This window comes from Numida meleagris, chromosome 11 (genome assembly GCF_002078875.1).
Source record: "Numida meleagris isolate 19003 breed g44 Domestic line chromosome 11, NumMel1.0, whole genome shotgun sequence".
NCBI classification, from domain to species: Eukaryota; Metazoa; Chordata; class Aves; order Galliformes; family Numididae; genus Numida; species Numida meleagris.
The window spans coordinates 19,917,152-19,938,908 of NC_034419.1; the positions used below are offsets into that span (position 1 = coordinate 19,917,152).

General features: G+C 40.2%; 1 protein-coding gene and 1 long non-coding RNA gene across 10 annotated transcripts in view; one reads left to right on the forward strand and one right to left on the reverse strand.

The window, feature by feature from the left end:
• The window catches only part of LOC110405032, a 111,368-nt gene that overhangs the window by 13,350 nt on the left and 76,261 nt on the right, over positions 1-21,757 (forward strand). The window lies entirely within an intron of this gene.
• The window catches only part of FGD5 (FYVE, RhoGEF and PH domain containing 5), a 113,684-nt gene that overhangs the window by 7,537 nt on the left and 84,390 nt on the right, over positions 1-21,757 (reverse strand). For 7 of the 9 annotated variants that reach the window (XM_021409897.1, XM_021409894.1, XM_021409902.1 and 4 more), the window contains 7 exons: positions 21,160-21,210; positions 19,573-19,631; positions 11,383-11,454; positions 9,886-9,954; positions 5,958-6,041; positions 4,313-4,392; positions 298-397 (listed from right to left, as the gene is read on the reverse strand). In XM_021409897.1, coding sequence (XP_021265572.1) covers positions 298-397; positions 4,313-4,392; positions 5,958-6,041; positions 9,886-9,954; positions 11,383-11,454; positions 19,573-19,631; positions 21,160-21,210 — 515 coding nt within the window. Of the gene's footprint in view, positions 1-297; positions 398-751; positions 2,822-4,312; positions 4,393-5,957; positions 6,042-9,885; positions 9,955-11,382; positions 11,455-19,572; positions 19,632-21,159; positions 21,211-21,757 lie in introns of those variants that run through there. The other 2 variants (XM_021409903.1, XM_021409896.1) reach the window with 2 other exon arrangements.

Consider the following 21,757-nt stretch of genomic DNA (forward strand, 5'->3'; position numbering starts at 1 on the left):
GTTCGGGAACAAGTTTTGCTAGTCTTCCTCCAGGTTAACTTGTATTTAAGCAAAGACCACAGAATGCAGAGTGTGATTAACGTTTCAGGGGTGGTCTCTAAAGCCATGGACTGTAATGAGCTTTGTTATTTAGGCTTGGCATTCTGATCTTAATGGAATTACTAAGGATATCCTGCCCTAGAAACTCTGCATTTTAGCATTTTATAATGTTTTCCCCTTCCCATTTCACTGTCTTCTCCTTTCTTCCCTCTTGCTCTCTTTCCCCTCCAACCATCGAAAGATTCAGCTTCCTCTTACCTCCACGTTGCCGTGGAAGGTGGAAGTATTGTGAGCTTTGTAGTCATCTGGGATGTGTCTGCTGATGCAGCTGTACCAGTCATCCCTTTCCAAGCAAGAGCTGCGGAGTGAAATACAGCAAAGCAGTTAATGCTGTGTACATCAGGGACCAAAACAAGCAGTTTTTGGATCAGAGGAGAAAAGCTTTGCTTTCTGAACATTTGTTTTTACTCATGAGTGCATTGAACTAGTAATTTCAAAGCCAGGACCAAAACTGACTGTTGCACTTATTCAGCTAGGTGATTAGTGTAGCTCTATGGTTATTACTGTGACTGAGAAGGCACTACATTCTCAATTTTTTTTTTTTTCCCAAAGTAGTCTCTGACTTTGCTATGAGCTGCTCAATGCTAGATAACATTGGCCGATAAGAGGTCTCTTCTTTTGTGTTTTCCTAGTTATTATGCTCTCTAGGGCATATAGTATGAGATGCTTAGATGATCTGCATGTTAGGAAATGCAGAAATCTGTCACTCGTGGTAAAGTTGTGAATGCTTTCATTTTTCTCTAGCTCAATCACAGACAAGCTCCATACTCCTGGCGGAAGTCCAGGACGGCAATTTGGAAAGCAAATTCTGCATTCCCTTGAGCTGCAGTTATGCAGGGAGGCTAGCAGTTCTCCAGTCTGGCCCCTAGGTGCCCGCTTTCCACTAGACGAAACAGTGAAACACCGTGTGTTTCTTTGCTAGTTCAGCCATCCTAGAAAAGCAGCAGGGCCATTAATGCCTGTTACTTGTCAAATGCATTTCCTCTTTTAGAACCATTAGCCATCCTGCATGTGTTAGATGGTTTTCAGCTGTGACTTCAAACTGTGCTTACTGTTTATCTGAAAACTGTGCACAGCTCTGGTTGTTGCCAGCATCAGTCAACAGAGCAGATATATCTCAGTGTGTTCTCATCTCTGAGCTATACCAGCCACTGTCATGAAAGCTACACACTATACTCAGTAAAGCCACCAAACAAGATATCTAAGAATAATTTGTCTTTTGTGATCTTAAATAAATAAATAAATGAGAGCTAGGAAATACTAGATTTGATCAACGATCCCTGACTTGGCATTCCTCTAGACTCTAAGCATAAAGCCCCTGGCTGTGAAAAACACCAGCTTCTGTAAAATTCAACAAGCTTGTTGGAGCAAAGAGATTCCTGAAACAGTAAATCATATTTGCTAACCTCTGCGTGCCAAGGGCCTATGATACAAGAGATAATGTCTGACAAGAGTCTACTACACTACTAGTCAGTCCTTATTACTATCAGAAGTCTAATCAAATTATGCTTTCTAGGAAATCTGAAGGAGATACCTGTATTTTCAAGATGAAACATGTTCCCAGCCTACAAAGCACCAACAGAAGTAGTCCTGGCTTCAACCTTTATCATTCTCGGAAATTCTCTGAGAATTCCTAATTCTTGAAAATTAAGATCTCATTTGAGAAACAAAACAAGCCCCTTCCAGTGCAAAATAAATAAGTAAATAAAGATAAATCCTTCACTGATGTAAATTAAATCCTCTGGTGAAGAGATGAAGACAGACAAGACGGAAATCTGCTAGTAAAAGCCTGTTATCTAATGCATGCCTTTAACCTTTTCCCCATTCCACTAAACATTTCCAGGCCGTAATCACAGGTTATTAACCTAATAAATGCGGGAATAACATATGTCTGCTGGTGAGATAAATTAAGTCAGTAGGCACTGGCCTTTCAATTAGCTATTTCACTGGTCATGTGAAGGCTCAGATAAATTTTTTCTGAACCTCTGAGGCTCAAAGAACCTCAGACCTTGATTCACCATTGCTACATTTCAGCCTGAGTAAGTTTAGCACAAAGGTGCAGTCAATCAGTTATCCCTGTGTTGCCTCAAATTCTTCCTTAGGCAGAGGGTCAAACTGTCACTGCACTCTCCTGCCCAGCAGGGGGCAGACAGAGAACATAAAAAACTGAACTGGCATGGGATTTTGTCACTGTGTTGCTCCATGTTAGCCCCTTAGGGAGGAAGTACTGACTGCTTTCTCCCAGTGCTCCGGTGTTTCATAAGGGCACTAGACGGTTACCCCTGTGTCCAAGCATATTTTTGACATGTAAATAAAGGTGTAACAACAGTATCAGCCTTCTCCATAAAGGCTCTGTGATCAGATCTATCGTCAGCTTAATGCAAGGCAAGAACACAGCTTTTCAATGGGAGATGCAAAGGCTTTGCAGCGCCGCCTTCTCATATACGTATGCCAACTTTTGAGCTTTGGTCAAAGTTTTACTGCTTTTCTTCAGTGCACATTCACCTTGTCTTCCACAAGTGTAAAAGCACCGAGACTTGGGTTGTGACTGTCAACAACTGGCCTTCAGCGCAGGCCAGGAGCACTGCAGTGCAAATGATAAAAGATGAAGTCTTCAGGGATGCTCAAAGCCTTCTAGTACTTTTCAGTCTTTGGTGCTCCTTTTGGTGAGTACAGCAGTGCGGTTCAGATAGCATGCTCTCCCACTGGTGTCTCATCAGCTCTGTCAGCCAGCACAGAAAGGGAGAGGAAGAAATATCTGTGTTCTCAGGGCAGACTGGTACCAGAGGGAGCAGCACAAGGAAGAGAAAGGGTCTCTATCCCAGTGCTCTGATAAGAGTCAATTTCAATCCAGCTGTTACCAGAAGGGTGACCTCAGTCTCAGCCCTGATTCTATTTACTACCAAAGAAATGTAGCTCCCAATGGTCACACATGCTTAGTTTAGGCTAACTAAGCAGACTTGACATGAGCACAAAAGACAAAGAACCACATAAAAATGTAAGCAGAGCATCCCAAGCATTTCCCTAGAGATGCCAACTTCAGTTGCCCAGGATAAAGGGGGCATGCAGCAGCTACTTCCCCTCTACAACAGAGAAACACTTTCCACTTGCTTTTGTAATTGTCAGCAGGTAATTGAGAAGTACTGTGTGCACATTTCGAAGGTTGTGATGAGTATTCAGATCTAAGGAACTCCCAGATATTTTCTCATTCGCTGGTTATAAAAGGAAACAGACAAAAAGGCTTTGACAGGTATCTGAGCACTGCCAACATATTGCAAATGTTCCTAGGAAGATAGAATCAGAATTTGGAACTCTTAAGTATGAAAATGCCCTCCCTGTCTACTTACTGCACTGTGTAGTTAAGGGAAGTCTGCTATGTTTCCAGCCATGCTGTAGTTAGAGACTGATGGTGTACTTAATGTTTTGAAGACTTTTTATTTCAAGAGTTAATTTTAATACCATTTCTACCATTGTATGTCTTTTATAGTAAACTACATCTGAAAATCAATCCATCCACCTTTCTGGTGTAGGATGGTCAGGATAGTTTTGAACTAGAAGCATGAAAAAATACAGTACAGTGCTATCTTTTGGTCAAAAACTGACCTACAGTCTCTTTCTGCTATTAGTTTGTAATCCCGGAGTAGAGATACTGACTCCTAGTTGCAGTTAGTACTAGCACTACACAAATACAATAGTGAAGGTCTTTTTAATAGAAAAACCCATGAGGTTGCCAATAAAGTTTAATTTTGGCTTTGTTATTAAAGCACTACTAAGTGCTTTTATATCTATTGCATATTATCTAGTTTCTGTGTTCTCTAGCAATTTTGTAACACTAGTGGTATGAGCTAAAAAGTGTAATTGTGAAAGACAGGCATAACATACTCCTGGAGTTACAAGGAAAGAGCGTGAAAGATCAATTGAAAGAACTCAGTTTTCTTAAGATTTTCTTCTTTCCTCTCTTTTGAAAATGTCAGGAGCTGAGTTCTAATCTTTACTCATTAAATGAATTGAATTAGTTACAGTTTACAAGCTTTGCATTTATGATTAGTATCATAATTGTGTAATCAAGTACTCAGACACTGTCACAATAGCATGGAGCAAAACCAAGTTTAAAAAGAATTAAACACTAGCTAAGACTTGGATATTGGTTAAACTAGCCTAGAGATATAGCTAGAATGTAACACCTTCTGCTGTGGTAGTTTGGAGACAGTACCTTGCTGACAGTGTCAGGCAGTATTCATCACATTCAATCTTCAGGACATTTGGGGCATTTTCTGTCACTGGGCGGCTCACCTAGAAAGAAATGACAGGAACATAAATGTGGACATGAGTTAAACTGTACAGGTCTCAATGCAAAGGGATCTCTGATGTCCCAGCCCTCTGTTTCATATTTAAATACAAAGAGGTGGGTAGGTAGGGTTTTCTGCCTATTCTATTGCTAATGTAATGAGGAACGTTCTCTATTTTGATATGTTGGTGGTTCTAAAGGGGAAAAATAATTTAATCCAACTATAGAGGTAATAATAAACTGTCAGTCAGGGTTGAATTTTCGTATTACAAGCTTAGGAGATATTTAGTCTGACAAGAGTCAGAGCATGTCAGGTAGAAGCCTTCTGTAAAGAAGGGAAATAATTTTCTTCTGGACATGTAGACTATACACTGTGAAGTGCTTCAGATCAGTGAATGCCTGTCTGAAGCCAGGCTCTTTAAGAGCCAAAAATACCTAAGACACAGCTCAGCTGAAACTTTTTCCTGCCACGTACCGTACTAGTTGTCTACTAATAGCAAAAGCTACTTAGAGGAAACATAGCTTCATGGTAATTATGTGATATTATTAACAAGCATCTATTACACCAACCACTCAGTATTTCAATTGTACTATAATAAGTACCTGTTCTGCAACTCCTTTCTACTTACAAGTGGAGCACTTGGTGATTCCTACTTTAGCAGGGAACCTAGAGTTATTTTTAGACTACGAGGTCTTTGGGGTGATCAGCCTTCCACCTTTTCAGAAAACCCCAACACACCTTGTGCCATTTTGCTGAAATTAATTATTAGTAATTCAAGTCCTGCATGTTTTCTAGAACCCCAGCCTCCTGACTTACAACTTCAAGTCTTATTTCATAAGAAAAAAACTTGGCATATCAGCTATAGAATAGTTATGAAGGTTCTTGGTGGGAGGTATATAATGGCCAGCTAGGTCAGGAGCAAAGACCATTCCAGCCCAATATTTCCTGTTGCACTTGAACTAGTGTCAGTGGATACTTAGGGAAAGACTGTAAGAACAGGGGAATTGTATCCAGTTTCTGCAAGCTGTAGTTATGGAATTTACTGAACAAGAGATTATATCTGTATCATTGCATGTAGTATCACCCAATACACCATTTCCCTATGAAGTTTTAGAATCCATTAACGTTTTTGATGAAAACAGTCAATGGGCACATAGAAAACAGGCAAATGAAAGCTTATGTAAATTGTGAGCAGCAGGTGTTTAAAACCTGGCAACCTGGGGCCCTAGTGAGTGTGCTGAAGAATACAACTACGCATTGGCTAGAGAAATGAAAAGGGGAATGGATGAAATGGGATAATAAACCTTTTCTGTCTCCAGTTCCACGATCAGATGGTAAATCTGATTTTGACTTGTGCTATTCATTACCAGCCTGAAAAAGGCTGTCACATGAAGTCACAACCTTACAGATCATCTGTTATATAATTACTTCATATTATTTTTCCTTCTGACTCCTGGTCCACCCCCTCTATCTCTTTGCCATCAGCTGGAAATAAGACATAAACCAGAAAAGCACTAACTGCCCACTATACAATTTTAATTCCAGCCTCTGATACAGATAAGGCATTACCTTCATGCCTGATACAACCAATGTGTTTTTCAGTTGGTATTTGCCATCCTTCTGTGGATACGTGTACAGAAGAACATCATTCATCTATATAAAGAGAAAGACAAAATCAATAATTTGCAATATGATCTACAGGTCTGACCGTTACTCCCTGGGGGGATTCCTAGAACAAGCAGTAATTTGAAGTGCTAGGACTGTTGCTAAAAGCAGGCCCAAGCTACACAGCTTAGATGAAGATCTGCACTTCCAGAGAGCTCTCTGAAATCCGGATCCAGGATTTTGATTCCTTCCCATTTCTGACTTCCGCTAGTGGCTAAGCAAGTAGATAGTCATCTCCTTTTTATTCAGCTTGGATGAAATGGCTGCTTGTTTTAAGGGCAACGCTGTGTTCAAGTAGGCAAGGCAGGTTCTGTATTTACCACATGGCAATACCAGCTAACTGCCCAGGATTCTGCAGCTCTGACTCTCTTAGTCTCATGACAATGAGGCTGTGGCGAGGCCAGAAGTAGAGGTGGGTTTCATGGGCTTCTGTTTTCTGGGCAAAAAGGAAGTGGAAGTATGGTGTCAAAGTTTGGAAGAATGATTCAGGGAGGAATAGTTTGGATATACAAGAGGAGTAACTGGACTTCCTTGCTAGCAGAATTCACCTGCTACATGACAGCATGGGGTCTGTGGGCTGCAGCAGAGCCAAGCTTATCTGTGCTCTGCTGAACAGCTGGCACCCACATAATGACATGCACACTCCCTGCCTAAAAGCTCCTACCATATGCTTGTTTTTTTTTTTTTCCCTGAATGTTTTTGAAGGATAGTTCATTCTGAACACTACGCTGTTCTATTCAAGTCAGTGTTAAACATCCTCTGAGTGTCAGTGGAGCAGCCTGAATGTGTGCTAGAGCTACATTTTCCAGGCTGTGACTCAAACTTCCTATGCTCCAGCCCTGCTGGCTAGAGCATTAAACAATCTCTCATTTGATAGCAGCTTCCCACACCCCACTTGCAACACAAGCAGCCTTTGTAGAGAAATTCTTGGAACGGTGAGATAAGAGTCAATGTATGAGTTGCAAAGTTCTGCAATTGTGGGGCAGTCAGGGTGCCTGCCAGCATCAGCAGCCCCATACTGAACTGCAAAGAGGCCCCAACATCCCTGTAAACAGACTGGACTCAGGAAACAGGCGTCCAGCAAACCTCACCAAACATCCTGCCAGGAAGTACCACATTCAACAATATCATCAGCCTACACAAAACAGCCAGCTCAAGTAAACTCGTGATACATATCATGTGCATATCCACAAAAAGTACGCACCTCAAAAATGCCTGAATGCATGTGATACGCATTTGTGTCCATATAGGCTGCACACAGATGCATCTCTCCTTACAGGCACAGATTCAGAGCACAAGTGCACAAACCATGCAAGCACAGCCTGATGCAACAGGCCAAATACAATTTTGGCACACACCTAATTCTTGTGGCATGTAACAACTTCAGTTTGATGAGCTCATCTCCCGGGACGTGTAGGGGTTAAGTCCTCACATTTATCCTTCAATGTATATACTCTTCTGCTGAAATCTTCTCCAGGTTAACTCAGCTATAGTCAGTGTAAGTTCATTACAAAGAACTTTAGAAAATGGTGTTCATATAAAAAAATCTGTTTTGAGTAGCTAAACAATTTCATCCAGAACTCAGCCAAATTACCCTTGTACATACTAGTTTCTAATCTTTTCTTGTGTGGCAACTGGAGCATCATAAGAAACATACAGTTCTGAAAGTTTTTTTGATAAATATCATAGGGCAAGTTCTTGTCCTACCTGAATTTTGCCAGTGGCTGCAAAGTATTTAGATATGGAGGGATTTAAATCAATTTCAGTTTTAAGAGACAATATTTAGAAAATTACTTATTCTTGGGGTTTTCTGTGTGTTTTTATTTCTCCTGGATGTCAGAATCAAGATAGGACATGGGTTGGACCAAGTGCACTGGCAGAGGAAGGGATGCATTCAGGCAGTTCTTAGCTGTTATAAAAAGGTGTCGGCAGTGATGGGTGGTAGGCCCTTAAGACTGCTGTAGAAACATTGTTACATTCAAAGATGGAAGTTTGCTGGTAGAGTTACACAGTAGTAGCTGTAAGACTGAAGAGTCCACTAAACATCACTTGACTGGTGATGGCATTACAGAGACATCATCTGCAGTGTTAGCAGATAACGCAAAACCATTCAGATGTTAGTGCAGGAATTATTGCATTTCACACTGATTTTCTTCCCTGCATTCTCACCATAGGTGGCATTGCTCTACAACCTACAGAACTTTCAGAGGAGAAGACTATGGGGGAGGGGGGAGGGCAGGTGGAAGTCACTGAACCGAACCAAAAGAAATATCTTTGCCAATGACTTTTAAACTGTATCAAAGTTCCAGTTGCACCCCCCTTTCAAGGAAACACAGTATAAGAAGCCTAAAGTGGTTTCAGCTTACATGTTAGAGAAAAGAAACCTTTATGCACCTTTTGATTCTTCAGAGTAACCACAGTGGTTTAGTCTACCACATACTTTGCATGACAGCACTCTTGGTCATGATTTGCATTTCTGGTTGAAAGGAAGTCTAGTTTTGATAGTATTTACTATTTTCATAGTCCATTAATGCAGGCTTGGATGAAATCTTATTTTCCGTACAGCAAAGTATGAATTTTTTTTATAGAAACCACTGAAGCCAGAGAAGTGCAGTGCCAGCACTATGCCCTATCTCATCTGACCTTTGATTATGACTACAGTCTGCAATCAAATAGGCAGAGAAGCTTATGTATCCTACTTCTGCGTAAGTAGGAATTATTAATAAGGGAGAGAAAGAATTAATGGCAAAATTTATGTTTCCTATAATAAGCCATCTCTTCTCATAATGGTCCTAGGGTTAGAAGTTGTCAGCACTTACAGAGTCCGTTATAGATATACAATCCAGGCATGTAATCCATTCATTTTAAAATGAAGTCTGCAAACAATACTTTAATGCTAGTATCAGCAGTAATGCTCAATACTTTATGGTGCTTTTCAATTTTGCAAACATTAACACGTAAACATCACAATATTTTATGACAGGCAAGTATTTTCCCCTTCATACAGATAAAAGCATAAAAATAGATGTGGTTATACAGTAAGCTACCTGCAAATTTGAGACCACCACTCATGAGCCTGGAGTTTCATATCCTCTAACTTCTCAGCATTGTGGGTAATGCAAAACAAAAACCATGAGTGCTAATGTTGCATATACAAAACAGTGGTTTCTCATGTTTTGATTTCTGAATATTTAAGTTTTTCTAGGACAGTTTAGAAACATGTGAAAGGCTTTCCAGCTAACTGATTACAGGTTAATTTCTCATAACTGTCTTAAAATTTTGCAAGCCCTCACTGAAAACTGCTGCTTAAATCAACAGTGGGCAGGAGGTGTGCTTTCAGAGGGACTACCCCTAGGTAGTGCACAAAGTTACCAGGTGATTAACATAGATGTGGACATCAGGAACTAAAACCCAGTCCCTGAGCTTCAACGATAGAAATCGTGCCCAAGTAAGCCTTCATAAACTTCACTAGGAGCGTTTGCTCTCTGCTGCTTCTAATCAGATCTCCTAAGGCCTCAGAGGAGGATTTTAAAGTATAAAGCTTTAACTGCTGGAAGTATGCAGTTTAGTGCTTCCATCCTCCTGAGCACATTGGAAGCCTACATTCCTTTGCAGAATTATGGCCTCGTCAAGGCTGTACAGAGCTGTGGCAGAAATGGAAGGCTGCACAGCCCTTACTCCTACGCAGGGCCAACAGGGACATGTGAAAGGGCTACAGACTTTTACATCCTGTTAGCAACACAAGCCCACTCAACACACCCTGCTGACAATTAAATGACTTAGTGCTGGAGCAGATATGAAAGAGACAGTAAAAACATAAAAGAAATCCTACCAAGAACAAATGCCGAGGGTGCCTGTTTTTCCCAGATACTTTCATCAGCGTTCCCTCCTTCACAAAGATCTAGAAGAAAAAGAGTCATAATTCTGAGACTTTATTCTGAAGTTTAATGAGAAAAGAGAACACTCCTCCTAGAGAAGAAGGCACTCAACTGCTTTCATCAGTACAATAAGGGATGGATACCTCAACACATGCTTCTAGCCCTCCTCCTTATGATTTGCTTTAGTCTACACCTGTGTTACCCCAGCTGCTCTTTATGGCTTGCATTTGTATCAATACTAAATGGCTTAGAAACCCCCTTGTCAGACACTAGGCAGTCCTCAGCACACTGTTCTGCACAGCTAACATTTAATGGGCTTCAAAAAAGTACTCATCTTCTGATTATGAAAATTAAATGAACCAAAAAGAAATACTGAGACCTATTCACACAACTAAGCCTGCATACATACATGTACATATTTGCAAGCATAATACCTTGTCTGTCCATATTATTACTATGCATGTAATAGGAATGTGTGTAACCAGCTAGAACAGCATACTAGACAGGTGGACTAAAGGGAAATGTAGGGTTGAATAACTCAAGAAAGAACTTTTTAGGTCCAAGCTGTTCTAAACTTAAGAAAGCTAGCAGGATTGGAAACACAGGAGGAAGATTTTGCATGTGGTGCTTCAGCTATACACTTTCCTGCATTTCTGTTCATACATTTGTAATGCAATGGAAAGTGCAGCAATGACAGCAGAGCAGCAAGATCCCAGGCTCCAGCAAGTGAGGATTTGCTCAAATGCAACAGCCATGGGCACAGGAATAAAGGAGAGAAGCTGCTTACCTTCAGAAGGCCTCAGGTACACAGGGATCCCCAGTGAGATACTCTTGCCTCCATTGCCAACCCTTAAATGAGGTCTCAGAAGGGGTGCATCCTGGCTTTACTACTTCCAGTCACTCAGGTACATTGCATGCACCTGAGCAAACATGGGCTGGCCCTGCCTTCCCACCAGGTGCTCAATCACTGTTTCAAGCCTTGACTTAGTATTTCCACTACATAAGTTGCTTAAAAATGGTGTCTTGCATTAAAAGCACCACTGGAGAACAGTAAGAATAGAAATTTGAAAGTACATAATTATCCTGATTAGGGGGATCTTTCCTAGCCAAATAAATTTCTAAGCCTTTATAGGCTGCAAGCAGTTCCTGCTAGTGTTTCAAACCTTCCAGCAGGGATATATAAGAAGGAAAACAGCATCTCCTCCAAAACACACTACACATAGGGTGGCTTAGGAGAGTGGGAGTGAAAAGTAAAATGGCCACACTGTGTGAAAGCATGGAGCACTGCCAGAGTGATGGCTTTTTACATGAACCAGTGCTACAGCTCTTATCACAGTGGGCCAGAAAACAACACCTGTGTAGACGTCTGAAACCTTGCTATCCACACAGGCAGAGATAAAGCCAGCCGGAAACAATGTCCTTATCAGCATAGGTCTGCCTGCAACACTCACCCTTCCTGGCTGGAGGAGGCCGCTTTGCCCTCTCACACTATGCTCAATGTGTACCAGCTTCTGCAAATTTTCCTGAGGGAGAGAAACAACATTTAGGTGACCAGATGGCGACTGCTCTTTAGCAAAACAGACAAACCTTCCCTCATCCCTCCTCACCATTTTATTTCTCTATAACAGTAAAGTGATACTAGAGAATCAGGTTTCAGAGAGAACTGAGCCTACAGTTTTTAAAGTCCAGAAAGTCTTCTTCCAGCTTCATAGATTTTACAAAGCCTCATCACCTGCATTCACATCTGCTGTGACACTGTACACTCCTGACATCTTTGATACCTTTTTAACACCCCGCTCTGTACTTCAGTTCACCTTCTGTTCAGAGTCTGTTCACTCCATGCAGTGTTTATACAGTAGCATCTTTGCTGACTTTCTTGATCTGGGAACCAAGAAACTGGAAGCAGGGACTGAATACGGTATCTGCTCCAAAGGCTTGCTTATTAGTGGCATAACATGGAAAGTTTAAAGTATGCTTTGATACAGTAACGTCATTGGTAGGATTAACTGGAGGTTTATATTCTGTCCTAGCAGATTAGTGACTTTGAACTAGGGAATTCAGAAGCTTAACTAGTAAGCAGGCATTACCATTGTATCTCCTTTTTGATGATTTGCAAAGATCAAGAAGCTCATTACCAGACTCTGATACTATTAACTGCTATGGGGAAAGACAGTGGTGGGTAACCAGTTCTATATTACCCAAAGAAGCGTGATGGCTACAATCCAGTCAAAAAAAGAAAAAGTTGCTTACCCATCCCATAGATCAGAGCTCACCAAATACACCCAAAGAAAGGATCCCTGGGTAGAGATTCCTCCTTTGAGGCAGCCAGCCCTTAAAGAAGGCTTAGGGAGGTGTGGAACCAGGTCACACAGCTGAATTGTGTTCACCTGTGCTCCCAGGGCTGGCTGTGTCCCTTCACCAGGTGCTCAATCATCAGTTCAGGCTGTGACTTAGCAGCTCCCATATAACTGCCTGCTTGACTTGAGAGCACAGATAGGGAACTGGTATGTGGCATTAATTTATTTATGAAGATGTTAAATAAAATTCTCTACAATCATTAAAATAAAGATTGTATTGGATGGAATATGTAGAAGAGGAAGGAGGGTCTGCATCTGTGCAATATTGCTAGAGTCTTTTCAATTTTTTTTCCATGTAGCAGATGCTGCTGTTAAAACTCAGGCTTGTATGTAAGTCTCAACTGTGGTTTTATCTGGTCCAAGCACTAAAATGGACTGCACAATAGCAATGAGATATCACTAGAATATGACCAAAAATTAGGACTCTCTTGTCCAAGTTAGCCATTGTGTTCTAAATCCTTGATTACACACACAAAAAAAACTACTGATTAAGTACCATATTTGACATAGCTTCATAGAATCATAGAATCAGCTAGGTTGGAAAAGACCTGCAAGATCATCCAGTCCAACCATCCACCTACCACCAATAACCCCACTAAACCATGTCTCTCAACGCTATATCTAAATGTTTCTTGAACACCTCCAGGGACGGTGACTCAACCACCTCCCTGGGCAGCCCATTGCAGCGCCTGACCACTCTTTCAGAAAAGCAGTGTTTCCTAATGTCCAGCCTAAATCTCCCCTGGCGCAACTTGAGGCCATGATCTGGAAGCCTTTAACTACTGCTTTCTGCTATGGCAGAGAATGATGTGTTCACCTTTCCTGCATTGACTGACCTCAAGCTATCCCTGGGCTTAGTTACATTCTATTAGATTGTACAATGTAATCAAGGATATACCTGAGAGACACAAGTCAGTGATGTTTACAGAATCAGCTAATTAAAAAAGCCATCGCAGATATCAGAAGGAGCATATCCAGGTCAGCATGATGTTCTTTCAGGCTAATTTATGTTGGATTTCAGCTAACAATTAATTAATGTAGTTATCTCAGCTTGCTTTTGGAGATAAACCTGAAATACCTCTGTATGTTACAGCTCTGGTGAAAAATTACACTTATTTAGAAAGTTTTACTCCTAAATCAGTAACCACATGCCAAACACATCAGATTACCAACAAGCCTTGACTAGCACAAGGCTGCATTGTGACCATGCAACATAACTGGCAGTTGACGTATTTTCAACACTTTCAGCCATCAGGTATATCTTTTGCAATGCAGGAACCAACAAATGGAATCTTTCAGCTAACTTCTAAAATACTACAGGCTAACAAAATTGAAACAATATATAAACTAATAGCACAGGAATCATCAGCTATCATGGGACAGCTGACATTTGAAAAAGACATTTGCAGAGGACTTTCCCATCACTAAAAGGTATTTTACCCCTAGGAAAGCTTGTCAAATTGACATCTTCCAGAACGGAAGCCCATTCTTCATCTGCAGAAAAGACACTGCCTTCTTGTGAGCACACTCTTGGCAAGTGCTAGTGCTACACAGTAGGATTTCTACAAGCATGAGAGGAGAATTCAGTTGCTGCAGCTCAGATACTCTCTAGCTTTTCTTAGGACTGCTTGTAGATATGCCTGTTGTAATGCTGACATTTGCAACATGGACATATGTTCACCAGAAAATGGACAAAGCTGTATAAAACTCATTTCCTGTAGGACGTCAAACAGACATTACATGTGAAGGACCATGATTTATCTGGAAATGCAGGCAGCTTAGGAGCGAATAATTTCCTTAGATTTCCCCAAAACACTCTTTTTATATAGTTTTCTTCATTTTTCTTAAAACTCTGATCATTCTCCTGTTAAATACCCTCCCCAAGCTGGAATTCCAAAATTAAAAGGAAGCTCCACCCAGTTACTACTATAGATGTGGAGTGGCTAAAATCTTTCTCTGGAGAGGTTAGCAATGAACTACAGCTTCTGTATGGCAAGCAACATTATCACTGCATCTATGAAGGAGTACTGCCTCCTCAGGAATTCACCAGCTGTTAACAGCTACAATAATTTATTACTCTTCTAGCATCTCAAGACCTCTAAAAGGTTGTAGAAGTTCAGAAAGCAATGCAAACCCTGCTCAGTTCAAGTAGTGGATGTCTCCTAGAGTTACAGATAGACAATGCTATGTGGTGATGGTACACCTTCTGCCTCTACTTGCACATCTGTAAATTGCCAGTAATATTTTTCTACTTGAGAAAAAGGCTATGCAGATAGTTAATATCCTGATATGTCTGAAAATCCTGGGCTAATAGTTCCCAGGGGAAATAATGCTGAAGTGCTATTATAATAAAACAAAAAAGCCAATAATGAATCTTTGATATTCTGCAGAAGATGTACATCATAATTCAGTGCTCCTGTCTGATATTTGGAGTGCAGTTTGATGAATTAATAAATGGCAGCAGAATACTTCCTCTTTCCAGATACGTGCCAAACCTAAATTATTGTTAGAACTTCAGCTGAGTGCATGTCAAGTTACTAACACTAAATCGAGTTACTTTGTTCAGATTGCACTGTAATTAAAGACACTTCTTAAATTCTTTGCATTTTTGAAAATCTGAGAGAACAGAACTGCTGGTTATAGTTTTCTTGGTTGGTATATTAATTAGGAGGACAGCCTCTGGTATCACAGAGTATTGAACTTTCTCATGAACATGAGAATCTTCACAAAACCCACAGTGTTCACACAGACAGGAAACAAGGAAACTTTATTTCATCTCTTCCAGGCCATAGCTTCAAAAAGAGCAGATGTGCTCTGACGATATGATCAAAAAAATGAAGAGTAAAAGTCAGTGTGGAATGTGTGATGAAATTGTTTCCAAACAGGCATTATTAAAAGTAAATATTATACAGCCTATTCCATCTGTAAAACACAGAGGATCTGGTGATGTTCTTCAAATTAAAGCATGGATTAGTGGAGATAAAAATCGTTTCAGAGCAATGCACCACAGTATAAACATAAATCTTTCATAAAAAGTATGAAAGAGCTACAAGCTAATCACTACCACTTCAAAGGAAGTTGCTTATTCCTTAGCCATAACATCAGGGAATCTCTATTTGCTCCTTTGACAACGGTTGCTTACTACCAGATTTCCTTCCTGCATGGCGTGGCTTCCTGCAGAGCCAATCTAAACCACAAAAAACTCAGCTGTTGTCAAAATGAGTCAGCTGAAAGATTTGTAAGCCCTTTCAGCAAACCAACACCCATGTCTTAGTGAAATTGCATCCAGTCCAAAGTCGATGCCCTCTGTTGATATTTTCTTGGAGGTTCTCCCCATAGGTAAAATCCAAAATGGAGTTATTCGGTTTATATAAAAAAACATGGTACAAAAAAACAGAATTTGAACTTTCATGACTATTTTCACCAGTAATATAACTCCATTGACTTCACTTCAATGTGAATGAAAATCTGATTCTGTCCACTTATGTATACTTCCACTTCAGAGAAGTATCCATACAAATCTCCCATATATTTGAATAAAACCTAAGGAAGCAGAGGTACCACGAAAAGATATGTGACCTTGCTCTGATAGAAAATGAGCTCTTGCAATTCTCAACCTCTAATAGGGGTATCCCTAAACCTGTGAGATTATGGTGGAAACCTGAGATCTCAGTTATATAATGAAATATTTTTTATTTTGGTACAAAGAATGCTTTATTAATGAAAAAGTATGATTGTGAAGTCTGTGCCTGAAGAGAAAGAAAATCAAACCTGTTGAAAGCTTCGTCCAGTAAATCCATGGTTTCAGAGTCATTCTGTAGAGCGACTAGATTACGTTTCTTTTTATACTAAAACTTAGGCTTGTTTGTTAGACAACATCCTCCCTGCTGTCTACATGTGCTGGTTTGAATCAGTAGCAGTATAGTGTTTATATAGTAATCAACTATTGATTATTGATGAAAATTATTTGGAAATAGTGTGCATAATATCATTATTTCCATGCATCTGTCTTTTCTATTACGCTTCTTTCTCTTTCCTTCTTTTTCCCCATTACATGTATGACTGTAATGCAACTATCATTTCATCTACAAAAACTTCCCTCCCAGCTTTTGTCCTCATTCTGCCTGCTTTAATGGCTGATGATAAAATACAAGGACTGCTCCAACAGTAATGCCTAAGGTTGAACTTTCCTGCTAACAACCCGTTTCATTTTGTTGCTGTGTGACAAATGGCAGCAGAGAGGCAATCTGACAAAATGGCGTGTGACATGGAAGCGTGTATGAAGCAAAAGTGCGGAACCAAACTCCTCTGTGTGGAAAAAGTGGCACCCATTGACACTGGTTGATGATTAATGAATATTTATGGAGTCCAAACAGTGGATGTAGTGTAGTGAGGGGTGGGTGGTGTGTTTCAGTAGTGGTGACAGTGGGTCACCTCCTCTGGTGCAGATTTGTATGAGCATTGCGTGCAGGCTTTTGTTTATTGCAGCTAATGGTGGTGACTGTTAAAAAACAGTGTTTCCCATAGCAATCAGGAGAAGTAAAATAAACGCTGTTCTTAAAATGAAGGTTTGGAAGGTTTGGAGTTGTCATGGAACCATACCAACATAGCAGTTGTGCTGATGTGATGTTACTACGTTAAATTTTCTCAGCTAGATGTGGTGGGAAAGTGGGGGGTTGAGAAGCTTGACACTGGAAAGTGGAAACAGATGTAATACATTGGGACCAAGCTTTTTTGAAGTTTTCCCTGCGATAATGTAGTTCCAAGTGTTGAGTTTTGGCATTAAAACCCTTAAACTTCAGGATGCTCAAAATTTTGATCTGTTCTCATGGCTTGAGATCATCTCTACGCGAAACCAGAAACCTCTACTAGTTGGGCTCCATGTTGATCTGTGGTAATTTTGCCACTGACTTCAGGAGAAGCAGGTTCAGAGCCTCAGTCTCTAGATAGTGGAAGGGGTAGGAATCAGATTCACAAAGCCAGGTTTTTCTATTCACGAAACTGTAAGAACTTTTAACTACAACTTATGCCTTTCTGATACAAATACTAGCAGATTTGGCTCTTTTCTGTCTCTGGCCATGAGGAGATCATCACTGAATGTGGTGCTCTAAAACAGCCCATGAACATATGGGCTGCATTTATGACTTTGGCACACATATCAGAGACATTGATTTTAAATCTGAACAGCAGGGATTTTAAGATGTGAGCAGAAGTTGATGTTCTTGGCTCTTGGTTTCATTTGCCCTACCCATTCACCCTGCAACCAGAAAGCAAAGGCATTAAAGGAAATGTGCTGAGCCAGCAGTGCTGGTACGTGTCTGTAGTGGACCCCGGCATATGTCTTTCCTTATAAATTCCTCGTTCTTTCAACTTAAAAATGCTATCTGAAAACCAACTCCTACTAAGATGAGTTGGTACGTCATTTCTTCCCTTGTCCACCCTGATGGTTAGGTTTTTCCTCTTTGTCCCTTGGAGGTCACATTATGATGCCTGAGTAATTGTTAATAACTATCTTCTGCTAAGCAGATGAAATAATGAAGAAGTGACTTGACCACCAGCTGTAATTAACCATGGGAAAGGATGTTTGCACTGCAAAAGAGATCTTTAATTTAGCAAAGGCACAACAAAATCCCAAGACAGAACGCTCAACTCAGCAATGTTCAAATGAGAATTAAATACAAACAGCTTCCCAAAAGATATGATGCATTCCCCATCACTTGGAATTACTGTGATTCAATGCAATGATAAAATACTTAAGACAAGTCACCTTTTGAGAAAGAAATACTTCAGTGTAACCACTCGTTATTGGGTGAAATGCAGAATGCTTGAATTAAGTGCTTTGTTCTCTAACCCGCATGCTGTTGAACACAAACCACACAATGGTTGACATTTTCCATAGCAACTGTACATGCTCATTGGTAATTTAAATGCCTTGAAAACAGGTGCTTAAAAATAGCAGTTTTGAATTTTGGGGCTCTACTATGACTATTTCTAAATGTTTCGTGAGACTATGAAAACTGTAGGTACTTTTCTGGGAGACTGAGAGGTGACCTCATTAATGCTTAAATATATAAAGGGCATGTGTCAGGAGGACGGAGCCAGACTCTTCTCAGTGACATCTAACGATAGGACAAGGGGCAATGGGTGCAAGCTGGAACATAGGAGATTCCACATAAATGAGAAAAAACTTCTTCACAGTAAGAGTAAGAAAGCACTGGAACAGGCTGCCCAGGGAGGTTGTGGGGTATCCTTCTCTGGAGACATTCAAAACCTACCTGGACACGTTCCTGTGTGACCTAATCTAAGTGCTCCTGCTCCAGCAGGAGGATTGGACTAGATGATCTTTCGAGGTCCCTTCCAGTCCCTGACATTCTGTGATTCTCATCAACTACTTCAGCTGTTTGGTAGGTCTGTGCAGACAAGGACATGGTTCTACAAAAATGAGTCTCAGGAGAGAATGTAGAGAATTTAGCTAAAGGTGTGAGCGGCTAGTATGGCAAAAAGAGAGATACTTCCTATAGTTATGATACCACCTGGAGGTCCACCAAGTTGAATTTCTCTGCATCCTGTGTCTGACTCCCTCTGCTGCTTCTGTGTCTCCCAGCTGACATCTTACTGATGTCAGCAGCAAAAGTCCTGTCATCTCAGACAAAAATCAGATCTAGATCCTTGGCAACAAGTAGTCATAAGACTAGCTCTGCTTCTGCTATCTTTGCCAGTAAATTAGGACTTTAATATCACATGAAAAATAAGTCATAGTGACTTAATAGGAAGTGTTCATTACTTCAGGGAACTACTTAACTTATTAAGATACATAAATCTCAATTTAGCCACAAGCTATAGCCTATGAAAATCATGGCCAGTTGGCTGTTTGAGCATTTGCAAGACTGTAAACTGGGATGAATCTTCATTAAATTGGGATTCCAGAACAGAGGAAAACATACATAAATGAGCTCAGACTATATTTCTGACGGCACATATTTAATGTCTTCAGCATTTAATATCTGAAACTATCCTAGACTAGAAACATAACTATGGAAATTCCCATCTCTCACTTCCTTGTCATTCCACCATCCCATTTCTTTTGTAAGTCACTGTAGCAAGCAGCACATCTTGCACAGCTATACTACCCATTCCATATCTGCAATAGTCTAAACCAGTTCTGTATAAACTCTTGAGCTGCACCCTGGAGGAGGCTCCAGAATTTAACAGATATGAAGTCACTTCATCAGATGTACAGAGAAGACTGTTGATCAGGAGAGAGTGTGTCAGTGTAGGACTCACCCCTTGAAGCATGCTCTCGTTGGCTCGATCCGTGATTTCAGAAACAATGAATAAGGCAGCTGAAGAGTGAAGCAAAGCAAAGACCACAAATCATGTGAGAGAAGAAGAAAATAACCCAAATCCTTTCTGTTTACAAGGACACTTTTAATACAAAAAAAAAAAACAACCCTTAGCAGCAGCAGCTCTGTAAATCTTTTGGCATCGAGATGCAACTGCCCAAATTTAGGACCCAGAAGAGACATCCGTCTGTTGACCAAAGCTCTGCATCATGTTTGTGTTGAGACAGAGAGCTCATGAGGTTCCTTTTAAGCAAAAAAAAAAAAAAAAAGATGTTCTCTAGTTGCAGATTTTTGAAAGTAGGAGCCTGTGGTAGGGATAGATTCATGTAATCTAGCTTCCACCATCTAAAAGTATGGCAGTCCAGGTGACTTGTTTTCCCTTGATACCAAGGGAGAGGATAGATCATGCCTTTTTGACAACTGTGTATGAAGTGTTCACATGAATTAACATCTGGATTCTCCACTGGCAAAAAGACTGGGCCCGGGCATGTTTGCTGGCCTGAGGACAACAGTTCAACATAGTTTAGATCCTTATCTCAAATCTCTTCTCCTGTGGAACAGGGCATCCTACCTATTTTCGGGCCTAATCTGGGAGTATCTGAGCCATTACTGGCCAGAATTGTGACAAGCATGCACTAAGCACAAACTAAATAGACAAATGTGGCTACAGAGCCTGAACATCTGCTTAAATTGCTGCTAAAGCTAGTGTCCCATTGTCAGTGACTAGGGTCCAACATTTTGTGAGAGACTACTCTTGGTCACAACAGGCTGACCTTCAGTCACTTGCAGACCTTTTTGCTGTGGGTTGCTTAAGATTCATACTCACCATAAGAGAGTGTGAACTGGTTTCATTAACACAGTGTTATCCTTATTTCATCCTGGAAGCTACTGCCACTCACACCTATGCTAAATCTCCTTTGACTTCAGGAGAAGTAAGAGACTTCTGCTTTATCCATCTGATGTGTTGGAAAGGGTAATGTTAGCAACTGCACATCTGAATTTGTTCTTGATTGAACAGAACAGATTTTTATGCGCTATACTTCAAGTTTACTTAGACATAAGTAATATGGCATACAGATACATAATTCAAATCTGGGTGTCTCCAAAGTTCTAAGAGAGGAGTGGGCATACTCAGGATAATGGTACACAAACAAGTAGGCGAACAATTCCCAACTGGATTTACAAATACCAGGCCAAGCATGGATGGAGACAAAGAGGACAAGGGTTTTTCATATAATGGAGGCTGAAGTAAAATGTCAGCACCATGTTTCTATACATGATCATTTCTTCTTCTGTAAGTTCATCGTGTCAGAACTATCTGAAGTCCACTTATTTCACTGAATAAAAGATAGGGTTCTTGCCTTTATTAATTCATTTAAATTAGTAATGAATTATTGTAGACCTTACATCTATTAATAGGTTAGAAATCTTAGAAATAATCCCCTTCTATATATTTCCAATATAGACCCAGCACCTCTTTAGACGCAGTTTGTGAAACAGGATTTTTGTTCTACCCATTTCATTTTACCTTGTGTGTCTTCATACTCCGCAGAATCAGGGCAAAGATTATTCAAGTAATCTGTAGAAAATAATCAAACATGAAAATCAAAATTCAGATCCATATGATATGTAGTTGGATTAGCAAAAATATAAAATGTTTTCTATTACTGTCCTATACCACTTTATTCCCAAATAATTAGATTTATATCGCCTCTTTCCAAAGTGAAAAATCTTTGATAGCATTCTACTTTGAGAATCAGTGCAGAAATATTGATTTGTACTTGGACTCACCACAAAACTTGGCATAAACTAACAGAGAATGACAATAGCATTTCCTTGTTTCTCAGCCAAGATAATTGCTGAGTAGCAACATTTGACAAAGTCATTCTTCTCATGATTTCTGTTTTCCCATCTGAATGAATGGTGTTGGCTTTAATGACTCATTTTCTATATTAATAGGAAATATGTTATATGAATTGTGTAGGCACAGGAAAGAGACTGTTTCCATACATGCAGAGTTCGATAATTACTAGTGAACTCCATCACATTCAAGATAAGTTCTGTAAATTACACACAATAGGACTTACATTTACAGGAATGATTGTTGTATCATCTACAAACTTTCA